At 37.1% G+C, this 27,514-nt stretch overlaps 1 protein-coding gene across 4 annotated transcripts in view; it reads left to right on the top strand.

The window, feature by feature from the left end:
* Positions 1 to 5,238: 5,238 nt before the first annotated feature.
* LOC127799110 (uncharacterized) overlaps positions 5,239 to 27,514 on the top strand; it is a 66,727-nt gene continuing 44,451 nt past the window's right edge. Inside the window, exons 1-2 of one of the 4 annotated variants that reach the window (XM_052332846.1) lie at positions 5,239 to 5,708; positions 10,026 to 10,146. In XM_052332846.1, the coding sequence (XP_052188806.1) occupies positions 5,341 to 5,708; positions 10,026 to 10,146 (489 nt within the window). In that variant the 5' untranslated portion in view covers positions 5,239 to 5,340. Of the gene's footprint in view, positions 5,709 to 7,413; positions 7,824 to 10,025; positions 10,169 to 27,514 lie in introns of those variants that run through there. The other 3 variants (XM_052332845.1, XM_052332847.1, XM_052332848.1) reach the window with 3 other exon arrangements.

The following is a 27,514-nucleotide window of genomic DNA, read 5'->3' as shown; positions in this document are numbered from 1 at the left end:
CTTTAGGGTGAAGCACCCCGATGGCTATCTCTGGGTGGCCTGAAGAGACTTCGGGGCCACCGAATGGCTTGGATCCGGGAGACAAAAAATGTGTCATCGGACTTATGCAAAATGAATGAGGCCAAATCGTTCCCGAAAGACCCTTTAGAGGGCCTAGGAGGCTATCGTCTATGAGATTCTCTGGGAAAGAAATCATCGAATGACTTCTTAAGACTTAGGAAAATTTTAGGGCACCCCATAACAATATCAAAACACAATATGTATGACATCAAGATGCACTAACTCAAGCATCGTAATAAAAATAATTTTGTGAACCATACTCATTTGAAATATTCATAAGTTAAGTACTTCACCATTACTTTGACTGAAAATAAAACACATAAAATACTGCAATTATGTTGAGCACAAAATATGATACTCAATAAAAAAGTACAACCTATATCACAAAGATGTTCTAACTTGAACATTATGATTATTTAATCAAAACATGAGTACATATAAGCTAAACAAAAGCATATATGATTTCTATACTATGAACTCTAAGCCATCATATACATAAACTACTAATGCATACTTTGACCAATCTTTAAAAGATAGAATCTTTAGATTTCTATTACGTAAATGCACTCAACCTAAACATGAGCAACACTAGAAAGTATTGCTTGGAACACATACATCATATAGCTTCTTTCAAGAATTGTTCTAACTATATCTACATACTCGAGTGACTAACCATCACTTGACTACTAGCATGAGAAGATAGATTTTTAGCAACTTAACCAAATGCTGCTTGAAATCAACAATCCTATAAATACTTGAATGATTTTTCTTATCAAGCAACATACATAAGTTCTTCAAGTGTTCTTCCATTACATTTTAGAACATTGAGAACTATAGGAATTTGATACTACATATCAAATAGGCAACTTAGGCTCTATGATTTGGAACTTAGAATAACTTTCCTAAGCATGAATACATTTACCTCAAGGGAAAGGATGATTGATACAAATAAAACACTTTGTTCCTAGAATAGAGTAATGCTTTCACATGTTTGAGTGCTTAAGATTTTTATCAACCTTAAGTTTACTCCAAGTGTCATGAGAATATATGATATTTATCCATGACACTAATATATTAGGATACTTAAGATATCCCTTAAGATCCTAGAGCAACATGCATGTTAAGTAACAAAACAAGCATAATCACTAATAAACATATTAAGATTTTTAGCACAACCTTATCAACAAGGATAAGACAATATAACTACTATGAATCAAAACTCAAGTGCCCACACTTGAGTATATGATTATTCACATAAGATATGAAATATATATAGAATACATTACTCTCAAACTTTGAGTAATGTTGCCACACACTTAGCATATCATGACCTCTATACTCATGTATTATCTTTAAGATAACCCTAAGGACTTTAGAATAACCGTAAGAGGAAGTATATTAAACTACATGATAATAAAGCATATGGCTAAAGCAAGTTTAGCACACATCAAAACATTAATCACACTAAAAGATAAACCTATCAAGGTTCCTTGACCAAGGCAACCTTAACATATATTCTAAATAATAATAATCTATTAAGATAGGCTTAACATATCCTTAAGCACTATTCTAAATAAGATTACAAAACATATTGATAGGCTTAAGAGAATATAATATAAGAGGACATTAAAGTTTTGGCATAAATGCAGTTTTCATCAAAACATCCATAACATAAAACTCAACACAGAGTTTAAATATTTCACAAATCCAAAACTATACATGACATTAAAAAAAGGTTGGTAAAGTTAAAATTGCTCCTGGTTAAAAGAGTTTATGGGTGGTAGCCCCCCAATTGTTTTCTTAATCCACCCTTGGATCATTCTCATCCATGTTAAGGTACCCAAGATTGAATTTTTCTTCATTAGGAAGAAGTTGTCCTAAGTATTCCGTGGGCATCTCGATTTATTGTGTAGTTGGTTTATTTCTATGTTGTTTCCAACTACAAAGCAAAGTGCATTTTAGCAAGTGGGGTAGATAACTCTAAATATGTGTAGTTATTTTACTTTTTAACCTAATCGACTATGGTTTCCAAATTTTTATTAGTGACCCTATGACATAATCTATTTGTAAGATTACTATAGAGGATACCCATGTGTCTGGGGGTATGGTTATAATGGTGCTCTTAATGATGTTCAAGTGCGTGATTAGGTTAGTCTCTAAATGTAGGGTTTCCTCGCCAAGGAGACAAGTCCATAAGGCAATTGTATATCGCATAGTTTCAAACAACTCCCTTTCTTCAACCATCTTACCACCTAAGAACAAGGGTTAGTATATGAAGGAAAAATTCTAAACATATAGTTCGTTATGACACCAACTGTAACACTCTATATTGATGTATTGCAAAAATACCAACAATTTTCCTAAAAAAAAATAAGAATCACAAAGCATGAAAGATCAAACCTATTTAAAAAATTTTAGTAGAGACAAAGGAGTCATATCATAGGGAAAGTAAATCTGTACAATGGGTAAATTACATAATATATAAAAAGAAAATCATCTCGAGTTGGCAAAACAACCAAATTGCCATAGTTACTAAAATAACATAAATGTCTTTCCATGAGACAAATTCAATAATATACATTCTATTTTTCCTCACCATACCTTCAAGAGCACCTATCAATGTTGAATATGTCGAATTAAATATTGAATCATTTAATCAAGGTTCAAAAAAGAGATTTTCTAATGTATGACAAATGTAGTAGGTACCCATATACATGACCATATAGAGGCAGGTTAACACCAAAGTCAAATCATATTTTTCAACCTTTCACGCTCAAATTGGGATGAATAACACTAAATTCATCCAAATGAAATGACATCCAACCTTATATGTCACTCACTATCAAATGCCATGTATGCAATTTTCACATCATAAGTATGTAGCACATATGTAAGCAACATGAAAGAAATTAAATGATTTATGGAGAGAACAACTCACCTATTTTTTAGGTATTTGTCTTATGCAAGTACAGATATTTTAAATCTAGATATCAAAAAAAATTCTAGGTCTTATTATTGAAATTTAAGTAAGGATCGATTTGGACTACTATATATATATATTTTAAATTTTCTGGACTTACCACATGCCACACATTGGTTTTCTTCCTCTTTTTGTTGTTTGTCATCTGGTTGCTAGAGAAGTTTGGATCTTCAAGTTTTTGGGCCCTTTTCTACCCTTCTTTTCTACCTTCTGCTGCCTTCAAAGTGCCATGGAAGTGATTAGAAATTTAGAACCTCGTAGATCTGAACAAAATCTCCTCGACTCCAACAGTTTGGAAACTTCTAGTGACTTCTCAGTTTGTCCCTCAAATCTAGCCTAAACATTTTTTTTTTTTTTGTACCAATTGATTGCTCGTGGTTTCTAGAGAAAAATTCTTACCTTAAATTTTGCCAATACACTAGAAAATAGCCTGATTTGGCTGAGGAATCCTTGATAGTTCGGCCATAGCGGTGCCCTTTTTATAAACCTGTTCCAATCACCCAACTTCTCGAATCAACCATTGGGAGGCCTAGAACTCACTGGAGCTAGTAAGGTATTCAGTACCCTAGTAGCCCACCATGGGAGGTTGTGCTGTCATCGATTGGTGTATAAGGAATCCCACCATTTGAGAATTTTGAATTCTCATTTTGGCCCCTAAGTTTTTCCTACAATTTTCAAGTACTGCAAGTCTCATTCCCTTCTTTCAATTATTCACTTGGTGCCCTTCTAAAATTGCATTTAGGTCCCTATCAATATTTTGATTCCTCTGCAACCCACTAAATTTGTAAATTCCCTCGTTTGGCCTTGTTTTAATTAATAGTTTTGAATTTCTCTTGAAATTACCATTTTGCCATTTTATTTCATACATCCATATTTTTTTGGCATTTATTTTCTTAGAATAAAAAATAGATAAACATTTTTAGGGTATTACACAAGATATCTCCCTCCTTGGTCTTTGATGTATTTTCTTTTGCTTGCTAGGTTGAGATCTTGCTTGGTTTGGTCTATTTGTCCTATTTTCTTCTCTTATTTTGTTTGTGTTATTTCTATGCCAGTTATGTTCCAGTTTTATGTTTTGTTTCCACTTCAAAAGCTTTTATCCATACGATGTCTCTTGTCTTGACTCAGGCCTAGCTATGTCCTTCTTTGAGTTATTCTCAATGAATTTTCCTATTTTAGAGCTACTTTCTTACTATTTTTCGTTGGGGTTTCAAGCTCGTTTCTTATAATAATAATAATAATAATAATTTTTATTTTGAAAGCATAATTAGAAGATCTCGTTTCCTAGACCAATAATAATAATAATATTTTTCATTTTGAAAGCATAATTAGAAGATATAGTTTCTTAGACCAATTCATTAAGAAACGAAAAAAAGGGGTCATCAAAGATATATAAAGGTTTTATCTTACTATATTGGATTGGCTTTAACAAAAGAAGAAGAGAAAGAAGAAAGCATATCATAATGATTTTTAAGTATAAAAATGTCATTATATCACTTATTAGTATTTTTGAACAAAAACTTTGTAAAAATATCATTCTTTTTTGTCAAAACACGATATTCTTAATCCCATGTTCATGTAAAATTTTGTTATTAGCTTTTGGTTATCAAAAGCTCATCTACTAGGATATGGAACCTTGGCAATAATTATAAAATCACTATCTTAAGACACAAATGTCTTGAATTTAAATTGAGAAAATAATCTATTTATAAAAAAGAAAAATTAATTTTTTTTAAAAAAAGAGAAAATTACATATAAAAAAAAAAACTCAAAACTAACCCTTCATAAAAGAAGAGAAGGAGATCTTATGAAATGAAAACGTCTCTTTTTCTTCTTTCTAGATCTTCTTCTTTTGTCAATATTGGATTTCTCTCTCTCTCTCTCTCTCTCTCTCGTGCCCGCAATTACAAACCGGTTTGGATTGGAGCAGTAAGAGAACGGCCCACATTTGCAAGCACCAATTGTTCATTCAGTAGTTTATGGGCCGCCCCATTTTATAACCTCTCGTGTATATATATATATATATATATATATATCAATGAAATGTCCTACACCACATCCAAATGGTCCATCAAACTGACCAAAATACCCCCGCCCTCCCCTCCACGGTTCAAGTTGAGCCACCCGTTTCTCTGGGCATAAACGATAATACGAACTCTGCCTTCGTGGCTGTTAATTAACTGTCCAAATGCGAAAACGAACCAAAGCTCTGAAACACTCTCTCTCCAAGCCACAAACTCACTTCTTACTCTCTCTGTCTCTGAAACTCACTCTCTCTCTCTCTCTCTCTCTCGCTCTCTATGATCACCTTCAGGGCTTCAAGCCAGACCTCTGTGCCATTCTCTCAAAGCTTCACCATTTCCAAGCCCCACACCAAATGTGTTGTTTATTTTCAACCCTTCCTCCCTTCTCTGCGCCACAAATACTTTGTCTTCTCCTGCTCTAGAGACGCCCATTTCGTGAATGGCTTCAACCATGCCACTGGTTTCAGACACAGACCGCAAGAAGAAGGCGGCGAGAGAACGGTTAACTGTGAAGTGGAGGTGATTTCATGGCGCGAACGCCGAGTCAAGGCCCAAGTGTTGGTTAATTCCGACATTGAATTGGTGTGGAACGCTCTCACCGACTACGAGCGGCTCGCGGATTTCATCCCCAATCTTGTTAGCAGGTAAATCTCAAAACCAGGGATGTGAGTGTGATGTGTTTCTCTTGATTTTTGAAGAATGTTGAGATTCAGTCTTTGAATATGGAGAATTTCGTCAACCAATATTGAAATCACTTCTCTTCTTTTACATCGTGCCTTGATAATGTGAGTCATTTCTGCAGTAATCTTGCCGTTTTTGTTTTTGAATAATTGATCTGAGATATTTGAATTGATCTTTTCTCAAAATGACTTGATCTTCAGATAATCTACATTCTGTGTTTTTTATTTCAACATACTCAACTTAAAATCTTTGTTCTAATGTGCCCCTCCATAACTTTAGTTTAGTAACTCATGATTTCTTGTTTCATTCACCAAGGCTATATCATTAGCAAATAATATATACAAAGTCTCATTTTCTTGAGAGCAAAGAGGCAATGGATCACTTGTAAATCCTAGACCTTAACAAATTATATTCTGGGTGTAGGGATGGCAATTTTTCCCTAACCCATTAGGGGCACGCACTTGGAGTGAGGCCAATGTTCTTTTGACTGGGTTTGTGGAGGGGATCGAGATTTCCTTGAATTCTTCTGTTTGGGACGGCACACCTTGCTCTGTCCTTTCTTGACTAGTACATATATACCTTATATATTTTTAGGGCTAACTTTTGCTGCAATCTTTACTTTTTATTTATAAAATCTCATTAAATCTAGTTTTGGGGCAATTTTATGATAATCGGGTGGGTTTGGGGATTCCTTTGTTAAGGACAAGGATGGGGTTTTTATTTCTTACCCCAATGTAATATTGGCAGGGAATAGGCGGGAGTTTTGAGTTGTGGTATCAGTGTCAAGGATGGGGTAATTAAAACCTGGCTCTGCCTGCCCGATTCATTACCATTCTTACTCCTTGATTCACTTAATCTATTCATTTTGACAGTTAGGAATAATTAAAACTTAAGGCTTCTTCTTCAGTCTCTTTGCCAGAGTTCATATTAAACAAAGAGACAGAGATACCTAAGAGATAGAGGTGATTAATAAACTGTAGCAATAAGTTATAAAAGGATAACTTTTTTTCTCTGTCTTTAATATTCTATATATATTTGGTTGTATCTCTAATTTTATTATTTTAACATGGTATCATAGTGGGTTGATCCAATCTCATCTATGACATTCTATTATTCTCCATCAACTCCTATTACTTATCGTTTTTCCATTGAACCACTTGGTTGTGCTAAGAAAACACGTTACAACATTGATGCCTAGTTTTATCATTTATGACCCTAAACTTTGATCACATTGTTGACTCTTGCAGTTGAAAGTAGAGTTATTTATGCTACAAAATCATATTATGGTGGATCTGGTTTCCAACTCTTGAGAACAACTTTCAATTTAGATTCAAGATAACATTGTAGATTGGTTGTATATTTTTATTTTCCATTTTTTTCTTTATTTCATGCACCAGATTTTCTTTTTATCTGAGAGAGAGAGAGGCGAGCATTTGAATCCATTCTTATATTAAGAGGAGCATGTTATAGTTTAAATTAAAAGAGATAGAGAAAACTAAGAGACTCAATAAGAGAGAGAGAGAGGGGGGGGGGGGGGGGGGTAAAGATATGTGATAGAAGGATAATGTTAGATCTATCTTTAGAGATTTTTGTACAACAACAAACAACAAAAATCACAAGCCTTAATCCCCTTAGGTGGATCTGCTACACAAATGCTAGACCTCCAACCATCTCTATCCACAACCATATCCTTTTTGAAGCCATTATGATTTTAAGGGTTTCCCACCAAGTCTTCTTTGGTCTTCCTTTGTGTTGGGATAACACCTCAAATTCTAGTTTGATTAAGATTGTTATCTTATCTGATAATATTCATTTGATGGACGAAAAGTCTCTCAAATAATCTTTATCAAATGATGATTTTAATTGGGGGATTAGGATAGGTTTGGCAAATCTAATTCCACTATGATTGTGATTTGGTGCCTATAAATAGGAAGACTCAATTCAGAGTTTGATGGACCACTCCCAATAATCTATGGAGAAAGATATCTAGATTATTGTAGTTATGTGTCTTGTATGTTCCATAGCTTGATAACTAGAGTCTTGAGTGTGTGGTGCAACCAGTTACCAGAAGTTGTGAGGTTAGTTTGCCTTGATTAGTGAATTATCCCTTATGGTGGGATTGTGGGAGTAGGTTGTTGAGTCAAACCGCATTAATTTCTGCATATTGTTGTTTTCTCATTTGATTTTTGTTTATCGTTCTTGGTTTGCATGATTCCATCCCAACAAGTATTCTCAAAGCCTTGGTTTGGTTTTGTTGTGAGATCGCAATTTTTTAGAAATAATCGTGTAGTGTTTTGAGAAAATTTTGTGGCAGAAAATTTAACAAAAATTGAGGGTTTTGTTTGTTGCGTTGTGGAACACCAAACTGTTTTGATCCCTCTTGAGTTTAGGGAAGGTCGACTCTTGAAGTTGTCGTCGGCGGATCTGCTTGCGTTGCTGGAGTTAGAGATGCTGCTGATTAGAGAAAGAGTTACCGATCATTGCTGATTGTTGGAGGAGGCCTAGAGGAAGAGAGCTTCTGCGTTGCCATAGCTGGGCAGCACCATGAGACCCACTTAAAGACCGTTATCACCTGCTGCCTTGAAACAGAAAAGGGTTTTGATACTTTCCCCACAAGAATAATGTAGTTGCTATAGTTGTTGTGAGAGAAGACTACAATTGAAGGGAGGATGCAAGTAGCCGCTGAAGCGCAAGTCATTGCTGAAGATACTCGCTGGAGAGCTTGATGAATGGATGCACCGACTAGAGGTTGATAGTCAGCATGTTTGGGAATGTCTCCCAACTTTTTAGGCTTGTATTGTTTTTGGGCTGTGATTTGCGGTCTGGGTTGAATTGTGGGTGTGTTTGGGAATTTGAGCCGAGGGAGGAATTGTTGGGATAACTCCTCAAATTCTAGTTTGATTAAGATTGGTATCTTATTTGATAAGATTCATATGATGGAGAAAAAGTCTCTTAGATAATCTTTATCAGATGATGATTTTAAGTAGGGGATTAAGATAGGTTTGAGAAATCTAATTCCACTATGATTGTGATTTGGTGCCTATAAACAGGCAGCTTGGATTAGGGTTTGATGAACCACTTCCAATAATTTGTGGAGATAGATATCTAGATTATTGTAGTTGTGTGTCTTGTATGTTCCACAACTTGATGACCAAAGTTCTAGTGTGGTGCAACCAGTTATTAGAAGCCGTGAGGTTAGTTTGTCTTGATTAATAAATTATCTCCTTGTGGAGGGATTATAGATGTACATTGTTGAGCCTAACCACATTAATTTTTTGCATATTGTTATTTTTCTCATTTTTTTTCTATTTATCATTCTTGGCGTGCACGATTCGATCCTAGCGCTTTGCCTCTTTTACTACAAACTCCCTCCACTAGTCTCGTAGGTCCACCAATCACATATTGCACTTCTTCTCACATGTCCCAACTATTGCAAGTGCATCTCCCACATCTTATCATCAATAGTTCCCACTCAAACCTTGGCTTCTATCCATTCAATTATAGTTCTTTATAAAGTTGAACTGAGTCAAATGAAATAATTTTAAGTTTCTTTCTCCTATGAATACAGGCTTTACAGATGAATTTATGTTTGTGTTCTCTATCCTTCTGTTCATCATCACTTATTATTTTAAATTCTCATATTCAAGGGCTTTTGTTAGAACCAAAAATCTGCAGTCATAATCTTAAAAAATTCCCTTGGTTTCTAAAACTGAATTTCTTCTCTCCCCCCCTTCCCTACAGGTTCTGCATAGAATATGAAAAGATTCATCTATACTTGATAATGTTTTAATGATGATTTGTAGCTTAGCTCATTTAAAGTTGGATGCATGCAAGACTCGGAACTACAGCCGACTGCCAAATCTGTCTACATGACCTTAGTGAAAGCATTTATTTTCCATTAGCAAATTTTTAAGATCCTAATTTTTTATTTATCTGCAAAAACATTTGTATTGTTAGCCAAAAAGAGGATGATGGAATATATTACTGGACATTAAATTTTGCTTATAAAAATATTAATTCTTAAATTTCATTAGATGAACTAACCTGCTTGTGATATTAAATTGTTGACTACCTACTTTTCAAGGAAAAAATTTTATTATTATTTTGTCCCAAACCATTATTAAGTGGATACTTTAGATGTTTCTAACTGAATTCTGTTTAGTTAGTCTCAAAAGATAGATTGCATTGAGATTCTCCAACTCAATTTTTCCACTGGAAACTTTCGATGCTGTGATTTCTGCTGTCACCATTTGACTGGGCTTTTGTTACTTGGTTGTCAGCGGGAGAATTCCTTGCCCACATCCTGGGCGAATATGGTTAGAGCAGAGAGGTTTGCAACGAGCATTATATTGGCATATAGAAGCTCGTGTTGTCTTGGATCTTCAAGAACTTCAGAGATCAGTAAGCCTTTTTTACCTCAATGGTATGTGAATATGAGTATGCTACTGCTAGGAGTGCTTCATAAAAAAGATTATCGCCTACTCTGTGTGTGGGTTTGGGTGAAGGGTTGCTTGTATGTCCTTTTCTTTCTTTTCCTTTTTCATTAGAGACATCTTTTTACTTTTAGGCTATTGATGAGAACCTGCAAAGAGGTGCTTGAGCATTTGCCAAGCAAAAAAGAAGCATTTGTGACTGAGCATTGTGAATATGCTAGCTAAGTTTGGGAGGAAGATGGTATATGAAAGTACCTTCAGCAGACAGAACAATAACATTAGTTTGGTTGACATTATTTTGATGTTCTTTTCTAATTAATTTACTTCCAAATTTGTTAGGATTTTTAAGTGTTGGCAAATTTTGTAAACAAAAAACTTTGCATAGTAATTGTTAGGAATCTGTGTGTTTATGATAAGAAGATGAGGTCATTAACGTGCTACAAGAGAAAGAGATGAAGACAGAGATGATGCGGTTAAGAAGAAGAAGAGAGTTCCTAGATAACCGGAAAAATTATAGGAGATAAGATTGTGAAGATAAGTTACCTAAATAATAGAGATAATGTAAAGTAGTAGATGTATCTTAGAATGGGTATACCTTTATAGTGTTTGAAGCTAGGTAGAATTCTAACTTAAGTAGGAAACCTTTTGTATAAGAGATTGGCCTATGGTTCAATACATGATAACGTAGGATATTTTTCCTAGGTTCTCTTCAACCTAACAGTTTAGTTAGGTGTTAAATTCTGTTCATGGTATCAGAGCTTGGTTGATCCAAGTCTGATTTATCAAGGCATATCCCTGCAGCAGCCATGGCCACTTCAAAATATACGGCATCTACAGAATCGTCCCCAAATCTGAACCCACAACCAATGGTGACTCAAGGACTACCCCTGTCTTTTGATCGCCAAAGCTTGTAGATCACTCAACACCGATTGAATGGTCGGAATTTCCATGAGTGGTGTCAATCGGTTACATTAGTGATTAAAGGAAAAGGCAAATATGGCTACTTATCTGGTGATGTTGTAGCACCACCAGAAACCTCTGTTGATTATCAAAGATGGGAGCCCGAGAACTCAATTATCATGGCATGGCTCATCAACTTGATGGAGCTGAAAATTGGTCGCACATACCTTTTCTACAAGACAATTAAGGAGGCATGGGATGCAGTCCAAGAAATATACTCGGATCTCGAAAATACAGCCCAATGTTTCGAGATTTGATCAACTATTCGGGCCACTAGGCAAGGTAATATGAATGTGACTGAATATTATAATACTTTGCTAGAACTTTGGCAGGAGATGGATCTCTTTTATGATCCAAGTTGGGAGTGCACAATTGACAGCTTGAAGTATAGCAAGATGCTAGAGAAAGAAAGGATTTTTAACTTCCTCCAGGGCCTTAATTTCGATCTAGACGAAGTGAGAGGTTGCCTACTTGGTGTAAAACCTCTTCCTTCCCTTCGAAAGGTATTTGTAGAGGTAAGAAGAGAGGAAAGCAGAAAAATAGTTATGCTTCCAGCAAGAGATCCAAGTACAGGATCGACACTTATACTTATCACAACCAAGAGGGAGGAATTCCCTAGGGATAAACCATGGTGTGAGTATTGCAACAAGCCATATCACACCAAGGAAACTTGTTGGAAGTTGCATGGGAAGTCAGCTAATTGGAAACCGAAGAATAGAAGAGAAAAAGAGAGACCAACCTACACAACATCAATTGTAGCCCCTCCTATACCCGAGAAAGGTATAAGTATGACTCTAACTAGTGATCAGATGCAAATGTTACAAAAACTACTCGACACTCAATTGACAAAGGATCCAGACATCTCAACAACCAGCACATCTACATCATTGGTCCTAAGAGGTAACTTAAAGTACTCTCTAATTACTAGAAGCGTGAATGGAAAAGGTTGAATTGTTGACACCAGTGCATCCGATCACATGACCGGATCAAACTTGTTTTTTGAAAATTTCAGCCTCAAAATAAGAAATTAACAGTGTTAATGGCAGATGGAAGCATGTCCACTATTAAGGGGCACAGGAGTATATGTGTGGTAGGACTAAAACTTAAAATAGTACTATATGTGCCAAATTTGACATGCAATGTGTTATCTGTTAGCAAATTAACAAGGGATATGGACTGCATTGTGATTTTTCTTCCACCTCTTTGTGTTTTTCAGGACTGAACCTCGGGGAAGATGATTGGCAGTGCTAAGGAAAAGAACGGGCTTTATTGGATATCAAACAACCTATCTCCCTCAAATCAGTTCATTCCTAGACTCTCGTTTATAGTTCATTCTAATTCCAATATTTTGTTATGGCATAATAGGCTTGGCCATCCTAATTTTTCTTATTTGAAACGGTTGTATCCAGATTTATTCTTCAATAAAGAGGGAGTAGTTCTTCAATGTGAAAGTTGCATTCTTGCAAAAACAAACACATAGTACATATCGACCTCATTCTTACTCTTCTTCTAAGTCATTTTACTTGATTCATAGCGATATTTGGGGCCTAGCAAGAATTCCAAATTTGACTAGTGCTAGATGGTTTGTCACCTTTATCGATGACCACACAAGAGTATGTTGGGTATATCTCATGAAAGACAAATCCGAAGTTGGTGCTATCTTTCAAGCCTTTCATAAATTGGTTCAAAATGTCTTTCAGTCCTCTATTTGCATCCTTAGTGTAATACCTAGGAAATTCTTGAGGCTGTAAATCGGATTTTACAAACGGTATAAGTGAAATTTTCGAAAGAATAAGGCTAAAGGGTATACTATTTCAGTCTTAAGTGACTGAATCGATCATAGGGAGTGACCCAGACCCTAGATGTTTAAGGAAAACGGAATAGTATTGACGAGTGATTCGAGGCATGATTTTGGTGTAAAAAAAAATTGGATCGGGAACTGTTTTCGGTACAGTTGTGGATCAGGTTGAAAAACCGAATCGACGTAGGAGAATTCCGGGAAGTCAACGGAGTGTATTGAGGACCTTGATTTTATAAATGGAACAACCCTTGAGCGATTTCGGGTTGAAACGAAAGGACTTAGAGTCAAATTAATCAACCAGGCCTAAGTGTAATTTGCTAATTTTGCCCGAGGGAGGTCAAAAAGATAGTTTTTCAGAAATTTCGAAAATGAAATGAAGAGTATAAAACTTGTGGACCTTAGTGGTATTGTTAGAAAGATCAGGGGCATCAAGGAAAGGGGCAAACTGAGGTTGGAAATTAGTTGGGGGGTTAAAGTGTAATAAAGGAAAAATAGGTGGGAAACCTGCAAAGTTGGCGACAGACTTTCTTGCCGCCGTTTCTAGCGATGGGACGGCCGAGGGAGGGCTGGGGAAGGTCGTATATGGCGTGGGGAGCTTGGGGGCCAAGCCTTGGCCTCTGATTGGCTGAGATGTGGCTAGATTTTGCTATAAAAGAGGGGCTGAGGGTTTCGATTTTTGGCACACAAATTGGCCGAGTTTTGGAGCGTTTTTGAAGGATTGATTAAGGGGCTTTTGATCCTTGCATCAAGGGGAAGAATTCTGGAGCTTTTGGGAGGGTTTTCATCAAGTTTCGAAGTTGTTCGAAGCTTGGCTAGAAAGCTCGAGGCGGTTGCCGGGGGCTGACCTGCAATCGGCCTTTTGAGGGCTTTTCCAGTGGTGTTTTGGGCATCCAAATGTGCCATTAGAATCGACTGAGAGAGGGCTTCAAGGGGGTGTGATCAGATCGACCATCGGAGCAGTTGACGGCAGCTAGAAGTGAGGAAAAAGATCAGCGCGTGAGACATTGGTATTCTCCGAAATTGGTTTTAATATTTTTCTAAAATTATTTTAGGAATTATCATGTTGAAAAATTTGGGAAAATGTTTGAGGAGATAATTATTTTGGAATTATCGAGGTGAAAACTAGGAGAAAATTATGGAAAATTAAGGAAAAATGGATTTTGATGCTTCTTTAAATAAATATGATGTTTAGGGAGTATCATGGCTCGAGGTTGAGTATAAGTACGAGTGTTTGATGTTTGGCACACAAATCAAGGTTGTGCACGAAAATCGAGGCGTACTGAATAAGTTCAGGTGAGTGGTTCTACCACAAAACTTGGTTTTGACTTGTGATTGTTCCTACCCTAAAAACTTGGTATTTGTTCTACCTATATGAGTTATGATTTCATGCAAAATGGTTTTGTTGCATGTGAACGATAACCGGTGACGGTTGGTTTCATGTGGGAGGTTCATCCCAAAACTTTTTATACATGTGCATTGTGTGTTATGCAATAAATGATGTTTATTAAATGTTGTTTATATGATGTATTGAGTTGTGATATGTGGCATTGTCATGCGTTTTGTGTTGTTCTTATGGGATGTCAACTTGGGATGTTGTTTGGATAGTGTAGCCGTAATTTCCCAAGGGTGTTGCCAGAATAACGTATGGGGGTATCTTGTGTTGGTGTACTGCCAGGATAGCCACCTAAGTTTCTGTGTCGAGCCGTATGGCTAGGGAAGTTACACTAGGATGACTGGTTGTCCATGTGGGATACGAGTTGGGAATGGGTAATGATTCCTGAAAGCTTTTGAGTGGGAACGTAATCCTTGATATGATTGTAGTGAGCCGGGTTCTTGCGTGATGTGACCCTCCTGGGCCGGGAGTGGTAACAATTGTTCCCGAGGTGTCGGGGAGATGCGTTGACTTTGCCCCTCTTAAGCTAGGATTGTGTTGTCTCAATGTGTCGTGATGGTGTTGCCTTTAGAGAGATTGCTCTTTCCCCGTGGTTGGGTTAAGCGCTGTGAGGGATTCCCTTGGGCTAGGGCTTGTCAGGTTGTGTCATTTTGTTTTATGTGTTGCATACATTCATGAAAACGTGTTTTGTACTCTCACTTACGTGATTCATCATCTAATTTGGACTATGTTCCTGAAATATCCAAACGTTCTAGGTGAAGGCAACGGTGCAAAAGGAAAAGGGATTGCCGAGGAGTGACGGCGATTAATGGATAGTTTATAGTATGTCGTTTTCAATTATGCTGTGTATTTTGATGACGTCATGTAAAACAATGGTTTGACTTTAAAGTTATGAATAAGATAGTTTTGGTTGTATTCCATTTGAGGCTTCGATCTAGCTTCCGCATTTGAGGTGATTTACATGTCTTAGTTTATTAATGATTCTGAGTTGATATACTGAAAAGGTGTAACGGGATCTTCAGGGAATGATTTATGTGTGGAGTTTCTGTTGGGAAAAAAATATATATCCCCGAAATCTTACGTTATTTAACGCCCTGGGAAAGTGGGGTGTTACACTTAGGACTGGCAATGGCCATGAATACTTCTCTCAACCCCTCACCCAATATCTAACAAATCATGGGATTCTTCATTAAAGCACTTGCCCCTATACTCCTCAGCAAAATGGGGTAGCAGAGAGAAAAAATCGTTATTTGCTTGAAGTGGCTAGATCCCTAATGATTGCCAGTTCTACTCCTCATAAGTAATGGGGTGAGGTGGTTTTAATAGCCTCTTATTTGATCAATAGGCTGCCATCTAAAGTAATAGACTATCTAATTCCCTTGAATCATCTCCTGCATTATTATCCTCATACACGCATCCTTAACTCTCTTTCTCCTAGAGTTTTTGGTTGTGTTGTATACGTTCATCAAACTGGTTCTAACCATCACAAACTCGAGCCAAAATCCTTCAAATGCATATTTATTGGCTATTCTCCCACACAAAAAGGATATAAATGTTATTGCCCATCATCACAAAAATTCTTTATTTCTTGTGATGTGACATTTATGGAAAATGAATTCTATTATTCCAGCAGTGGGCTACAGCAGGTCGAAAATCATTGGGATCCTATGGTATCTCTTCCTCTCCCACCTTCCTTTCAACCAATTCTCGTGGAATCAGCCAACCTTGACTCCTCTAACTCTTATGTTCCCCAACAAACTAAGCCCTTGGTGACTGATTCAGGGGGAGAAAAGGCTATCAAAGTATATTCAAGAAGATCTAAATGTTTTGATCCTCATCTCGCCAATTGTTAGAACTAGGGGAAGGTCCAACAAGAGAGGAAGAACCTGCTGAACATACTGAATCAACCAAAGAGCATGATGCCGGCCACGACAGTGATCTGGACATTCCCTTTGCTATCCGAAAGGGGGTGAGATCATGTGTTAAGCATCCTATTTCTAATTATCTAACATATTCCAGGTTGTCTACACAGTTTAAGGCTTTCACAACTACTGTTGATGCAATAACAGTACCTCAAAATATCAAAGAAGCTCTAAGAGATACTAAATGGAAGGAAGCAGGGATGGAGGAAATGAAAGCCTTGATGGGGAACCACACCTGAGATGTTGTTGAAACTCTCAAAGACAAAAAGATCATTGGCTGCAAATGGGTATTTACTATCAATTATAGATTAGATGGCTGTTTGGATAGATACAAAGCAAGGTTAGTAGTCCAAGGTTACTCTCAAACTTATGGAATAGACTATGAGTAGACATTTGCACCTGTAGCAAAGTTAAATTCCATATGGGTAACTCTTGCTGTAAATCTGGATTGGAAATTGTTCCAGCTAGATATTAAAAACGCTTTCCTAAATGGGGAATTAGAAGAAGAAGTGTACATGAGAATCCCACCTGGGTTTGAAGAAGAAGGAAAAACTGGCAAAGTGTGCAAACTACAACGATCACTCTATGGGCTAAAGCAATCTCCACGAGCATGGTTTGAGAAATTCAGCTCAACAATCACTAAGTTTGGCTATACACAAGGAGAAGCAGATCATACGCTTTTCACCAAGTGTACAACAGATGGAAAGAGGTGTATCCGTATTGTATACGTGGATAACATAATTATAACAAGTGATGATGCTTCAAAAATTGACAATTTGAAACAAAGACTGAAGAAAGAGTTTGAGATTAAAGATCTTGGAGAAATGAAATACTTCTTGGGAATGGAAGTGGCAAGAAGCAAGCAGGGCATACAACTCTCTCACTCTCTCAGAGGAAATACACTTTGAACCTCCTTAAAGATATAGGTATGCTAGGTTTTAAACCGAGGCACACACCCTTAGAAAGAAATTAGAAATATCTCATAAAGGATAATGATCCTCCAGTTGATAAAGAAAGGTATCAAAGGCTTATTGGCAGAATGATCTATCTCTCACTCACACATCCAGACATAGCATATGCAGTAAGCATTGTGAGCCAATTTATGCACTCACCTACTCAACAACACTTAGATGTTGCTTACCATATTTTGAGATACTTAAAGGGGACACCTGGGAAAGGTTTGTTATTTAAGAAAGGTGAGAATAGAGGGGCAGAAGGATATGCTAATGTTGATTGGGCCGGATCTGTTACTGATAATAGGTCTACTTTAGGTTTTTGCACTAAACTATGGGGAAATCTTGTTACTTGGAGGAGTAAGAAACAAACCGTGGTTGTAAGAAGCAGTGCTGAAGCAGAATTCAGGGCAATAGCTCAAGGTATTTGCGAATTAATTTAGTTGACAAGGATAATGGAAGATATGAGAATGCCTCTAAAATTACCAACGAAGCTATACAACGACAGCAAGTCAGCCATAAGCATTGTCAATAAACTTGTCCAACATGATAGGATGAAACATGTGAGGATTGATAGAAGCCTCATACAAAGAGAAAATGAGGAAGGAGGAATCCAGCTAACTTATGTTCCTACAAAAAATCAAGAAGCAGATGTTCTTACAAAGGCCATGTCAAGACCGGGGTTTGAAGCTTTAATTAGCAAGCTGGGAATGAAAGATGTTTTTTCACTAACTTGAGGGGGAGTGTTAGGAATCTGTGTGTTTATGATAAGAAGATGAGGCCATTAACGTGCTACAAGAGAAAGAGATGAAGCCGAGATGATGCGGATAAAGAAGAAGAGAGTTCCTAGATAACCGGAAAAATTATAGGAGATAAGATTGTGAAGATAAGTTACCTAAATAATAGAGATAATGTAAAGTAGTAGATGTATCTTAGAATGGGTATACTTTTATAGTGTTTGAAGCTAGGTAGAATTCTAACTTAAGTAGGAAACCTTTTGTATAAGAGATTGGTCTATGGTTCAATACATGATAACGTGGGATATTTTTCCTAAGTTCTCTTCAACCTGACAGTTTAGTTAGGTGTTAAATTCTGTTCAGTAATTTTTCAATTCATGTATCAGATAGGATTTGAAATGGCTAAAGTCAAGATATAAGTTTTCAATAATATTAGGTGCAAGTGACATCAAGTTTGGAGTGCAATTGAAGAAAATCGAAAAATTCAACTTGACATATGTTGTCTGGCTTATATTTTTTCCTCCCTTTATTGTTGCCTTAATCCTTCCTTTTCATCTAAAAATTTGATATTTACTCTGCTATTTATTTTAGCACCAATTCCTCCAAAAAAAACCTCCCTATTCCACTGTTTTTTTTTTATTGTTATTAACTTGAAGTAATCTAAGCTTCTTGCCAAGAAAAGAAACTTGGCGAGCCAGTTATAGAGTACCCGTTGCACAATTTGTTACTAAATCTAAAATATCTAGTTTCTTAAGCTGCATATTTTAAAACCAACCCTAAATCCTCCACTCTCTAAGAATATAGGCAATGATCAAAGGTATATTGCAAACAATCAAAAAATGATCCTCCCAAATGCCTGAAATCAGGAATCTGTCTAAATGAAACGTATACATATTCTCTTTCAAATTGGACCAAGATAAAGGTCAACCTTCCATGGGTAGATCCGTTCACTCCAAACTCAACAGTTGATGAAGTCTGAGAACATTCATTGCTTGATTTACGGCTACCAACCTTTCCTTTCCTGTTGGAAATTTTATAATGTTAAATCCCTGCCTAAACCCCATGATTCCATCCAGAGAGAACTAAAAAACAAGATAGCTCTTGCAACAGTCCAATTCTATCATCCTCAAAGTTGGGGCCATAGACTCCACTAGAATTCCGTATCCATTTTCAGCAATTCTAAATTTACATGAGAGGCTTTTCCTTAAGTTTTTTTCTATGATGGTACTACCTGCTGTCATTTTAGGCAAACTATAGGTCCGATCCAACCTACTATTGCTCTGAAATATAGGGTGATTTGCCATGCTAATGGAAAACAAAGAAACAAAGAGTAAAGAATGTAACTTATCCACATTAATATAACTGATGGTCATATATTAATCCAAAATTCAATACATGAACCAATTTAACTCAAGCTTTGTAACCCCAAAAGATTAGGGAAAGCCAAAGATCTCAAAACTTTAAGACCCTGTCAAGGGGAAGAGGTGGGTTCCAAAGGTTATATGTAACAAATAAATATGTATTTTAGAATAAGATTTATTTATAAAATCCAGCAAATCACACTGTAGGCTGTTGGAAAGATGATATACAATTGTTGTGCGTCCTACACACTAATATTGAAACGAGACAAGGTTTTGGGGTGAATGACACACTAGTCACATTATTCTCTGGGATATAAATACAAGATTAACTTCCTAATTTGGATGTTGTAAATAGAAATAATCCCCAAGCTATAGATGAATCTCATAACTATAAGAAAATACAATAGGCAAGATAATAATAGAAAACTTCCTAAGATAATGAGATATCAATCCCACTAATCCAAGGTTCTTCCTGCTAACTTTCAAACACTCCCCCTCAAGCTGGTGAATAGATATCTATTATTCGCAGCTTGCCAATAAGTGATTCGAATCCCGGTCTTGACATGGTCTTAGTGAATACATTTGCCTCTTGACTAGTTGTAGGAAGATAAGTGTGCAAAATATTTTATCTTCATAATATGCATATATTTTCTAACAAATTTGGTTGTTATTAGTCAAATCAAAAGAAGTTGTGAGTTTGTGTAGGAATCAAAGAAAATCTCAAGTCTCAAGCTTCTATAAAAGGCCAAGTGCTATAAAGAGATGATGTGGCTACTAAGCAAGCCTGAGTTGTTGATGTTCAAGCAACATAGAGCCAATCTAAACACAGCAAGGCTAACCTTTTTTGAGCCAATGTGCATTACTTGAGTGAGTGTTTTTCATGTTCATCTTCTTTCACTTCAAGCCCTTATCTAGTAAGGTTCCATGTAGATCTTCATAAACCAGATGTTAGATATAAGAGAGTTGAGTGCGTCATTCGTTCACTTTCTTGTAACTCTTTTTTGTTCAAAAGAATGCTGAAATGATTGTATCATCTAGTATTTTTCTCTTGAGAAATCCTTTCACATATTTTGTGAAACTTGTAAAAGGTTATGTCTCATCCTTAAAAGGCAGTGGGTGTGACTAAGCCTAATTATGAAAAAGCCTCATGTAAAGGTTACAGTTGCTCCTGTAAAAGCTAGGGCTCTTACTTAGCTCATGAAAAGTAGAGGTTATAGTTGAACTTGTAAAAACTATGTATGGGTTATAGTTGAGCCCTAAAAGCTAAAATTCCTTAGTGGATGTTTTCAAAATCTTTAGTGGGGAGCTAAAGTAGTGGACTAAGCTTGTTGGTTGAATCACTCTAAAAGTTGTGTTCATGTGGTTTGATTGTTATTATTTTGTTTATTCACTTTCCATAAAATGCTTTATCATATTGATTCAACCTCATTAGCATTATGCAAAATTGTTTTTTTTTTTTTTTTTTTGTTACTACATGTATAAAGTTCTTTTTCTCATACTTTGATAGTTTGTTTTCGTTGTCATTCAAATGTTTTCGGTTGGAATCATCTTAAAAACATATCAATTTCAATCTTCATTACTAGCATGAAGAACCTTGTTTCTATTTGCATGCATACATCTTCCTTGAGAATTGAAAATTAAAATTTAGAAGAGTCAGCAGAATCCATTCGTATCCTAATAACTGTTTTGCATATTCTTATTTTTAAATGCTGCACTTTATCTTTACATAAACACTCTATGATTGTAACAAGTTTACATTTGGTTTTCATAAAACATTCCTTTTATACTATACAATGCATTTTCATTTTATTTCAATCATCATCAAACCTATCTGCATCAATTATTCATTGTGTAAATAAAAGCTTTTCAAATCTCTCAAATTACATAGTCATATATTTAAACTCATGTGTTATGTACTGATCATGTCTTGATGAAAAAAGGTTTCTTAAATTTATTCCTTAAATACATTCATCTTTATATGAATATATTCATATATCAAATGTTTAAAGTATCTCAAATTTAATTTTATAAAAATTGTCTGAGTGAATATACTTGTTGCTACTATTCTTTTTGTTATGAGAAGTCCTCTTAAAATTGCTTTCATGCAAAATATTTTTAACTCCGCAAAAATATTCAAAGCACCCAATTCACCCCCCTCTTGGGTGATCTTTCACCTTGTATTTGTTAGTTCTCTCATCTTAATTGTATTTGACCGTAAATACCCACTCGTACCCCAACACTTTCTTGTTTCTGGGTAACTGTACAATGTCCTATGTATTGTTTCCAATCAATGCCTTCATTTCTTCCATAATTGCTTTTTTCCATCTTGGATCCTTTAAGGCATCTAATGTCTTTTGGAACTTCCACACTATCAACTGTTGTGGTAAAAGCCTTGAATTGTGGAGACAATCTAGAATATGTTAATTAATTAGATGTAACATCTCGCATCGAGCAATAGGAAGGACCAGAACAACTTACCTTGATGGGCTTACGCGAACTTCCTAGGGGGTCACCCATCCTTGAGCTTCCCCAACTGAAACACGCTTAATCCGGAAGTTCTTTGCCTACATTCAGCTCAAATGGTATCCAACTAATGTTTTTTCCTTTCTTACTTATCCTTGATATATACTATTACCCTTATCTGGGCTATTGGGGTATTACATTCTCCCCCCCTTGTGCACATGACGTCCTCGTCATGCGACCTTACAACTGGTCCCAAATCTTCTCTCATTTGGAGGCTGCTATCCTAGAAGCCTGCCAGGAGCCACTCCTTGTACAGACTCTCGAGCCCCGACGCCACTCCTCACCCTCGTCGGACCCCCTTCACCAAGGGTCGGCTCTGATACCACCTATAACATCCCGCATCGAGCGATATGAAGGACCGAAATAATTTACCCTGATAGGCCTACGCGAACTTCCCAGGGGGTCACTCATTCTTGAGCTTCCCCAACTGAAGCATGCTTAACCCGGGAGTTCTTTGTCTACATTCAGCCCAAAAGGTATCCAACTGGTGTTGTTTCCTTTCTTACTTATCCTCGATACATACTACCATTCTCTAGGCTATTGGGGTATTTCATTAGAAATAGGATACTTAACATAAGACCTTACCCTTTTTCAAAGAGCAATTGGGACATCAAAGTCATCAACCCCATTCAGTTCCTCTCTAATGGACAAGCCTCTAGTTCCAATGATTGGTTGGTTTGATGAGCAGGATTTTTTGGCCTTCTAGAATAAATTAGAGTAGTTTTCAAAACCTGATTCTCCCCCTTGACTAGTTACCACTGGTTCAGTTGATTAGGGTGGTTTGGTTGGTTGAGGAGGGTCAGATTCAATGTTTCTTTTTATTGGTTTCGAACATGGACCTGGTTGGGATATTGGAAGGGTTAAAAGATATGGAAGAGAAACGTTAGAATACCAATGACACTCTTCCTTTGATATCTCGCCATAAAGAGAATCACCTGGGTAGAAGAATTGGTCTTTAAGAAAGGTCACTTCATAAGAGAGAATTTTTTTGAAAGTGGGCAGTAGCACTTGTATCCCTTTTGTGTGTGGGAATATCCAACAAAGATACATTTGAGTGCTTTTGGCTCAAGTATGTGTCGGGTAGGATTAATATTGTGAATATACCCAATACAACCAAACACCTTCGGGGAGAGAGAGTTTAAAATTTGAACATGGGCATATGTGGCCAAAAGGTTGCTTAAAGGGGTCTAAAAGTTAAGCACTTTGTGTCACAACCCCAAGGATCCCCAAGGCTATATTTGTTATTATAATAATAGTTAACTTACATGCATTACACAATAATTGTAATTTTCTTTTCCTTTTCTATTATAGATCTTTGTCCTTAGCTATAGGTAGTTATGCCTATTGTTGTATTGCATATGGTGCATGTGGGAGGCTGTTAGACTATATATAAGCCACAGCTGAGAATGGGAAGGATTATGTTTTGAATTGATGAATGAATTCTCTAATTTCTCTCTCTAGAATTCTCTCTCAATTTCCCTCTGATCTCTCTCTCCCAAGCCCTCTTACTGCATTTCCCTCCCCCATTTCTTACTGCATTTCCCTCCCTCTAAGTCTGATTCCCCCTCTAATTTCTCTTAATTTCCTATCAAAACCCTAGGTACATGACAATTGGTATCAGACAAGTTGTTCCTTGGTTGTGAGTTTAGAAATTCAATAGCATCCAATCCGATTCAGAAGTAATCAAGCTAGATTCCAAGCAGAGCTGTTAGATCGTGACAATGGTAGGCAATTTATAGAAGTGGTTTTAGTGTTGAAATTCTAGTGACTTGGAAGCTGCGAGTAAGGTGAGTCAGCGAAATGAGATTGGGTGATTCATAGGAGTTGCGACGAGAGCCAATCGAACTCTCAAGAAACTAATAACTCTGACACAATGAATTTCGAAATTAACAGCGAGCTAGCTAATTTTAGCAAACTCCAGCAATGAGTCACGAAGCAGATCCTAGTGAATTTCGGTGATTCTGGCAAATCCGAGTCCAAGTCTTGAAGACGAAGCCAACCATTGACATTCAACCACAAAATTCGGTAGTCTTGCTCGAAGTGGAAGGGCAAAGTAGCTTCGGTGGATTTAAAAGCCAATTCATAAACTACTGCAACCATTAATTCTCAATTCTGGAGAATTCCATTGGTTGCATCGTAATCACTTAAGGAAGGCGAGCAACCCAGGTGATTCTAGTGGTGAATTCCGACGATCTGGCGAAATTCTAGCAACCTAGAAGGTTGTTCGATTTTTGGAGCAGTGGTGCACAGTGGTGATCTACAAAGGTGAACAATGGTGAATTCCAGAGCAATTCCTTAGCCTTCGATTTCTTCTTCTTGTGCAATTCTTACTATTCCAGTGAAATTTGGCGTTTAAGAAAGAGAAGCAACTTGGCGATTTCCAGTTGAATCTTGCAATTGATTCTGACTCACGAGGAGGTGAGTGTTAACTAATATTTAAGGCTTGGAAATTAAAGGTGACGTGGCCAATTGGTTCCGATTTGTTTCTAAAGGCATCAAGGACTATTCTCTTAGTCGTGACAAAATTGGTGGACTTCAGCTACTACAGCCCTGATTTAGGTTCTCTTCCACAGGCGACGATTCCAATTAATGTCTAGGTTGTGTGTAAAGGGGAAACAAAGGTTAATTTCGACTATGAATTTTGGTTAACTTTGTTCAAATTGCAAAGGCAAAGAAGAGCGGGTGCTCCTCGGCTATTGAATTGCGTTAAGGCGATTCTAATTTAGAGCTGATTAGCTCATGGAAGGGTGTGGATTCAGTATGTATAGAACTCTTGTTCCTTGGTCTTCGAAGTGTCTTGTTCGTAAGAAGTCGTCCATGGGGGGCAGTGCACGCATGAGATCATTGGAGTCTCAATTACAATAGAAGAATGCTGCATTTTCTGTGGGATGTCTTGTTCATGAGAAGTCGGTCATAGGGAGTAGTGCACACATGAAACAAGTGGAGTCTAAATTGCAATAGAAGAATGCTATATTTTCAGTAGGATACAACATAAATTGTGAGGAGTTTGGCCCGAATCATGAGACACGGGAACATAAATTAATCCTTAGGTCAACAGAATGTGCGAGGAGATGGGCAATGTTATACACAACCAGCTGCAAAAGTTTGCAAAGATGTTGCCTAAGAAGTATCAGGTCAGTTTTCCTGCTGAATTCTTCGACAAACTAAGAAGAGATGTTTCAGATGACCATCTCAAAAGTTCTAATCGAAAGAGGATTGATTTGAATAATCAATCAATGGGATTGAACGATCGTAACACAGAGTTGTGGAAGAAGGATGTGGTTAAGGAAGCATTGTAGCCTCAAAAGTTTCTTAAAATGGAGCAGCCTAAGGAGAGGTCAAGATTGTGGAACATCGATTCACTGTTTAGCTCCGATGTTAAGCAGAAAAAGCATTTCGGTTTAGGCGGAATTGATAAGGAGGGTGACTGTAACGACAATGCTGGCAGTAACTCCAGAGGTTTGGTCCCGATTCCCTTGGAAAAGAAGTTCTCAATGAGGATGTTCTGGGTGATAAACACGGAAGTCCAAAACAAGGGATGATTGAAGCAGTCAATCAGTTGGCAAGAATAACAGGAGGCAACAAGGAATTTCTGGAATGGGAGAGGAATTATGCTACAGTGATTGAGAAGTTAAAAGTAGAAATAATACCTCAAGACGTAACTACCGAAAGGCTACAAGAGGAAAATGGGGAAGTATTTAATGAAGTGACCGAGGAAGCCAAGGCCAACTCGTTACCCCTGGTGACTAGTGCATGGACTGAAGGACTGGATGGTGTCTCGGATCAGAATTCTATAAGAAATGGAATTGATAGTGGAGTTCCTAAGGATACTATTCCGTTGCTTTTGGTTTCGGATAATGTTGAGGATTCCTTAGTTAACGATAAAGTGAAGACAACACCAGCAGAAGGAAGTCTTGCTGATCCTAAACAGTGTCACCATGTTGCTGTCATTTCAGAAGATGCAAGCCAGATTGCAAAGGTGCGAACCAGTTTTAATGCTAGTGGTAACAAAGGTAACTAAAGTAGGTGTTTGAAGGGAGCAGGACATACTTGTTGAAAAGAGAGATGCTAATTTCTCTTCCAGCCAAGGGAAATCTCCTAAGAGTTATGACCCTAATAGGAATTCTCTCCACCAATAGTAGATTCAAAGTTGTGAGGAATTTTGGAGGCCAATTGTAGCTAGAGGAAAGCTAAGGGAGATAGTTGAAGAAGTCAAAGGTTTTGTCTAAGGGAACAAAACTCCTATTGTTGTGTTGGTTCTTACTCCAGTTGGCAAATCCGAATTTTTGTCTACTACATTGAAGGATGAACAGATGGCTGAAGAATTAGTTAGTCAATCTTCTGGGTTCAAAACAACCAACATTGAAGATGATGAGAAGAGGGGAACATATGTGGTAACTAGTTGGATGTGTGAATTTCAGAATGATCATCATTTGAAGACTTTTAGGGTTGTAGGTTTTAGCTGCTACCTACAACAAGGAGCGGCTAAATTCATTAAAGGCACTTAATGTGGACATATTGACAAGTTTTGGCACCATACTGGATCCTCAGACCGTGAGTACTAGCAATCTTGATTGGGTAGCTATTGCAAACCAAAGGGGAATGGTCTATTACACCTTGGAGATAGATGCAGCCTTGATTGCAATTGTACGAGCTATGGCAATAATCCATGGTTTTGTTCCAGCTGATGAGAACATAGGGGCAAATAGGAATAGGCCTAGTTGAAGAAAGAGAGAGAGGAATAAACTAAGTAGAAAGAGCTGGTATTAGATGAAGAAATAGCGGCGCAATCGTTGTAAGTTCTTGGGGACAAGAACTCTCTCAAGGAGGGGGAAATTATCACAACGCCAAGGATCCCCAAGGCTATAATTGTCATTATAATAGTAGTTAGTTTACATGCATTACAAAATAATTGTAATTTTCTTTTCCTTTTCTGTTATAGATCTTTGTCCTTAGCTATGGGCAGTTATGCCTATTTTTGTACTGCACATAGATGTATATGGGAGGCTATTAGGCTATATATAAGCCACAACTGAGGATGGGAAGGATTATGTTTTGAATTGATGAATGAATTCTTTGATTTCTCTCTCAATCCCCCTCCAATTTCCTTCTGATTTTCCCTCTCCTTACTGTTCTGTTGGTAATCCCCCCCCCCCCCCATTTCCTGCTGCATTTCCCTCCCTCTCAATCTAATTGCCCCTATGATTTCTCTCAATTTCCTATCAAAACCCTAGGTAAACCCTAGGTGCATGACACTTTGGATGGTAAAGGGTTTATTAGGCAAGAAGCGTGTCACTACTATGTTGTGACAATAGCAACTTTTCTAATTCAGTGTGAATTAGAAGGGTGTGCTGGAGAATAGTGAAGAAGAACGAAGGGACAATGAAAGAAGGGAGAAAGAGAGAAAGATTGAAGAGAGAAAAGCTTGAGAGAAGAAGAGATCAGATGTCTTGATTGATTCTCAATGGTCTCTTATAGTAGGATTCAAAAGCATATATAGTTTGTTCTACGGGTGCTGCCACAGCAGATCACCTCTCCTATAGCCAACTATTTTGTCCTATTCTAGTCACCTTTACACTTGGCGGTACTAGCTAACAAACTACCCAGCTGGAAAAGGAAAATACAATTAAAAGCAGTAAAAGACTTTAGCAATACAATAAGTAGCAACAAAATTAGAAGCAAAATT

The sequence above is a fragment of the Diospyros lotus genome, chromosome 4 (assembly GCF_014633365.1).
Source record: "Diospyros lotus cultivar Yz01 chromosome 4, ASM1463336v1, whole genome shotgun sequence".
Lineage (NCBI taxonomy): Eukaryota > Viridiplantae > Streptophyta > Magnoliopsida > Ericales > Ebenaceae > Diospyros > Diospyros lotus.
The sequence above is the reverse complement of the archived record's forward strand: the minus strand, read 5'-3'. Positions and strand labels throughout refer to the sequence as shown.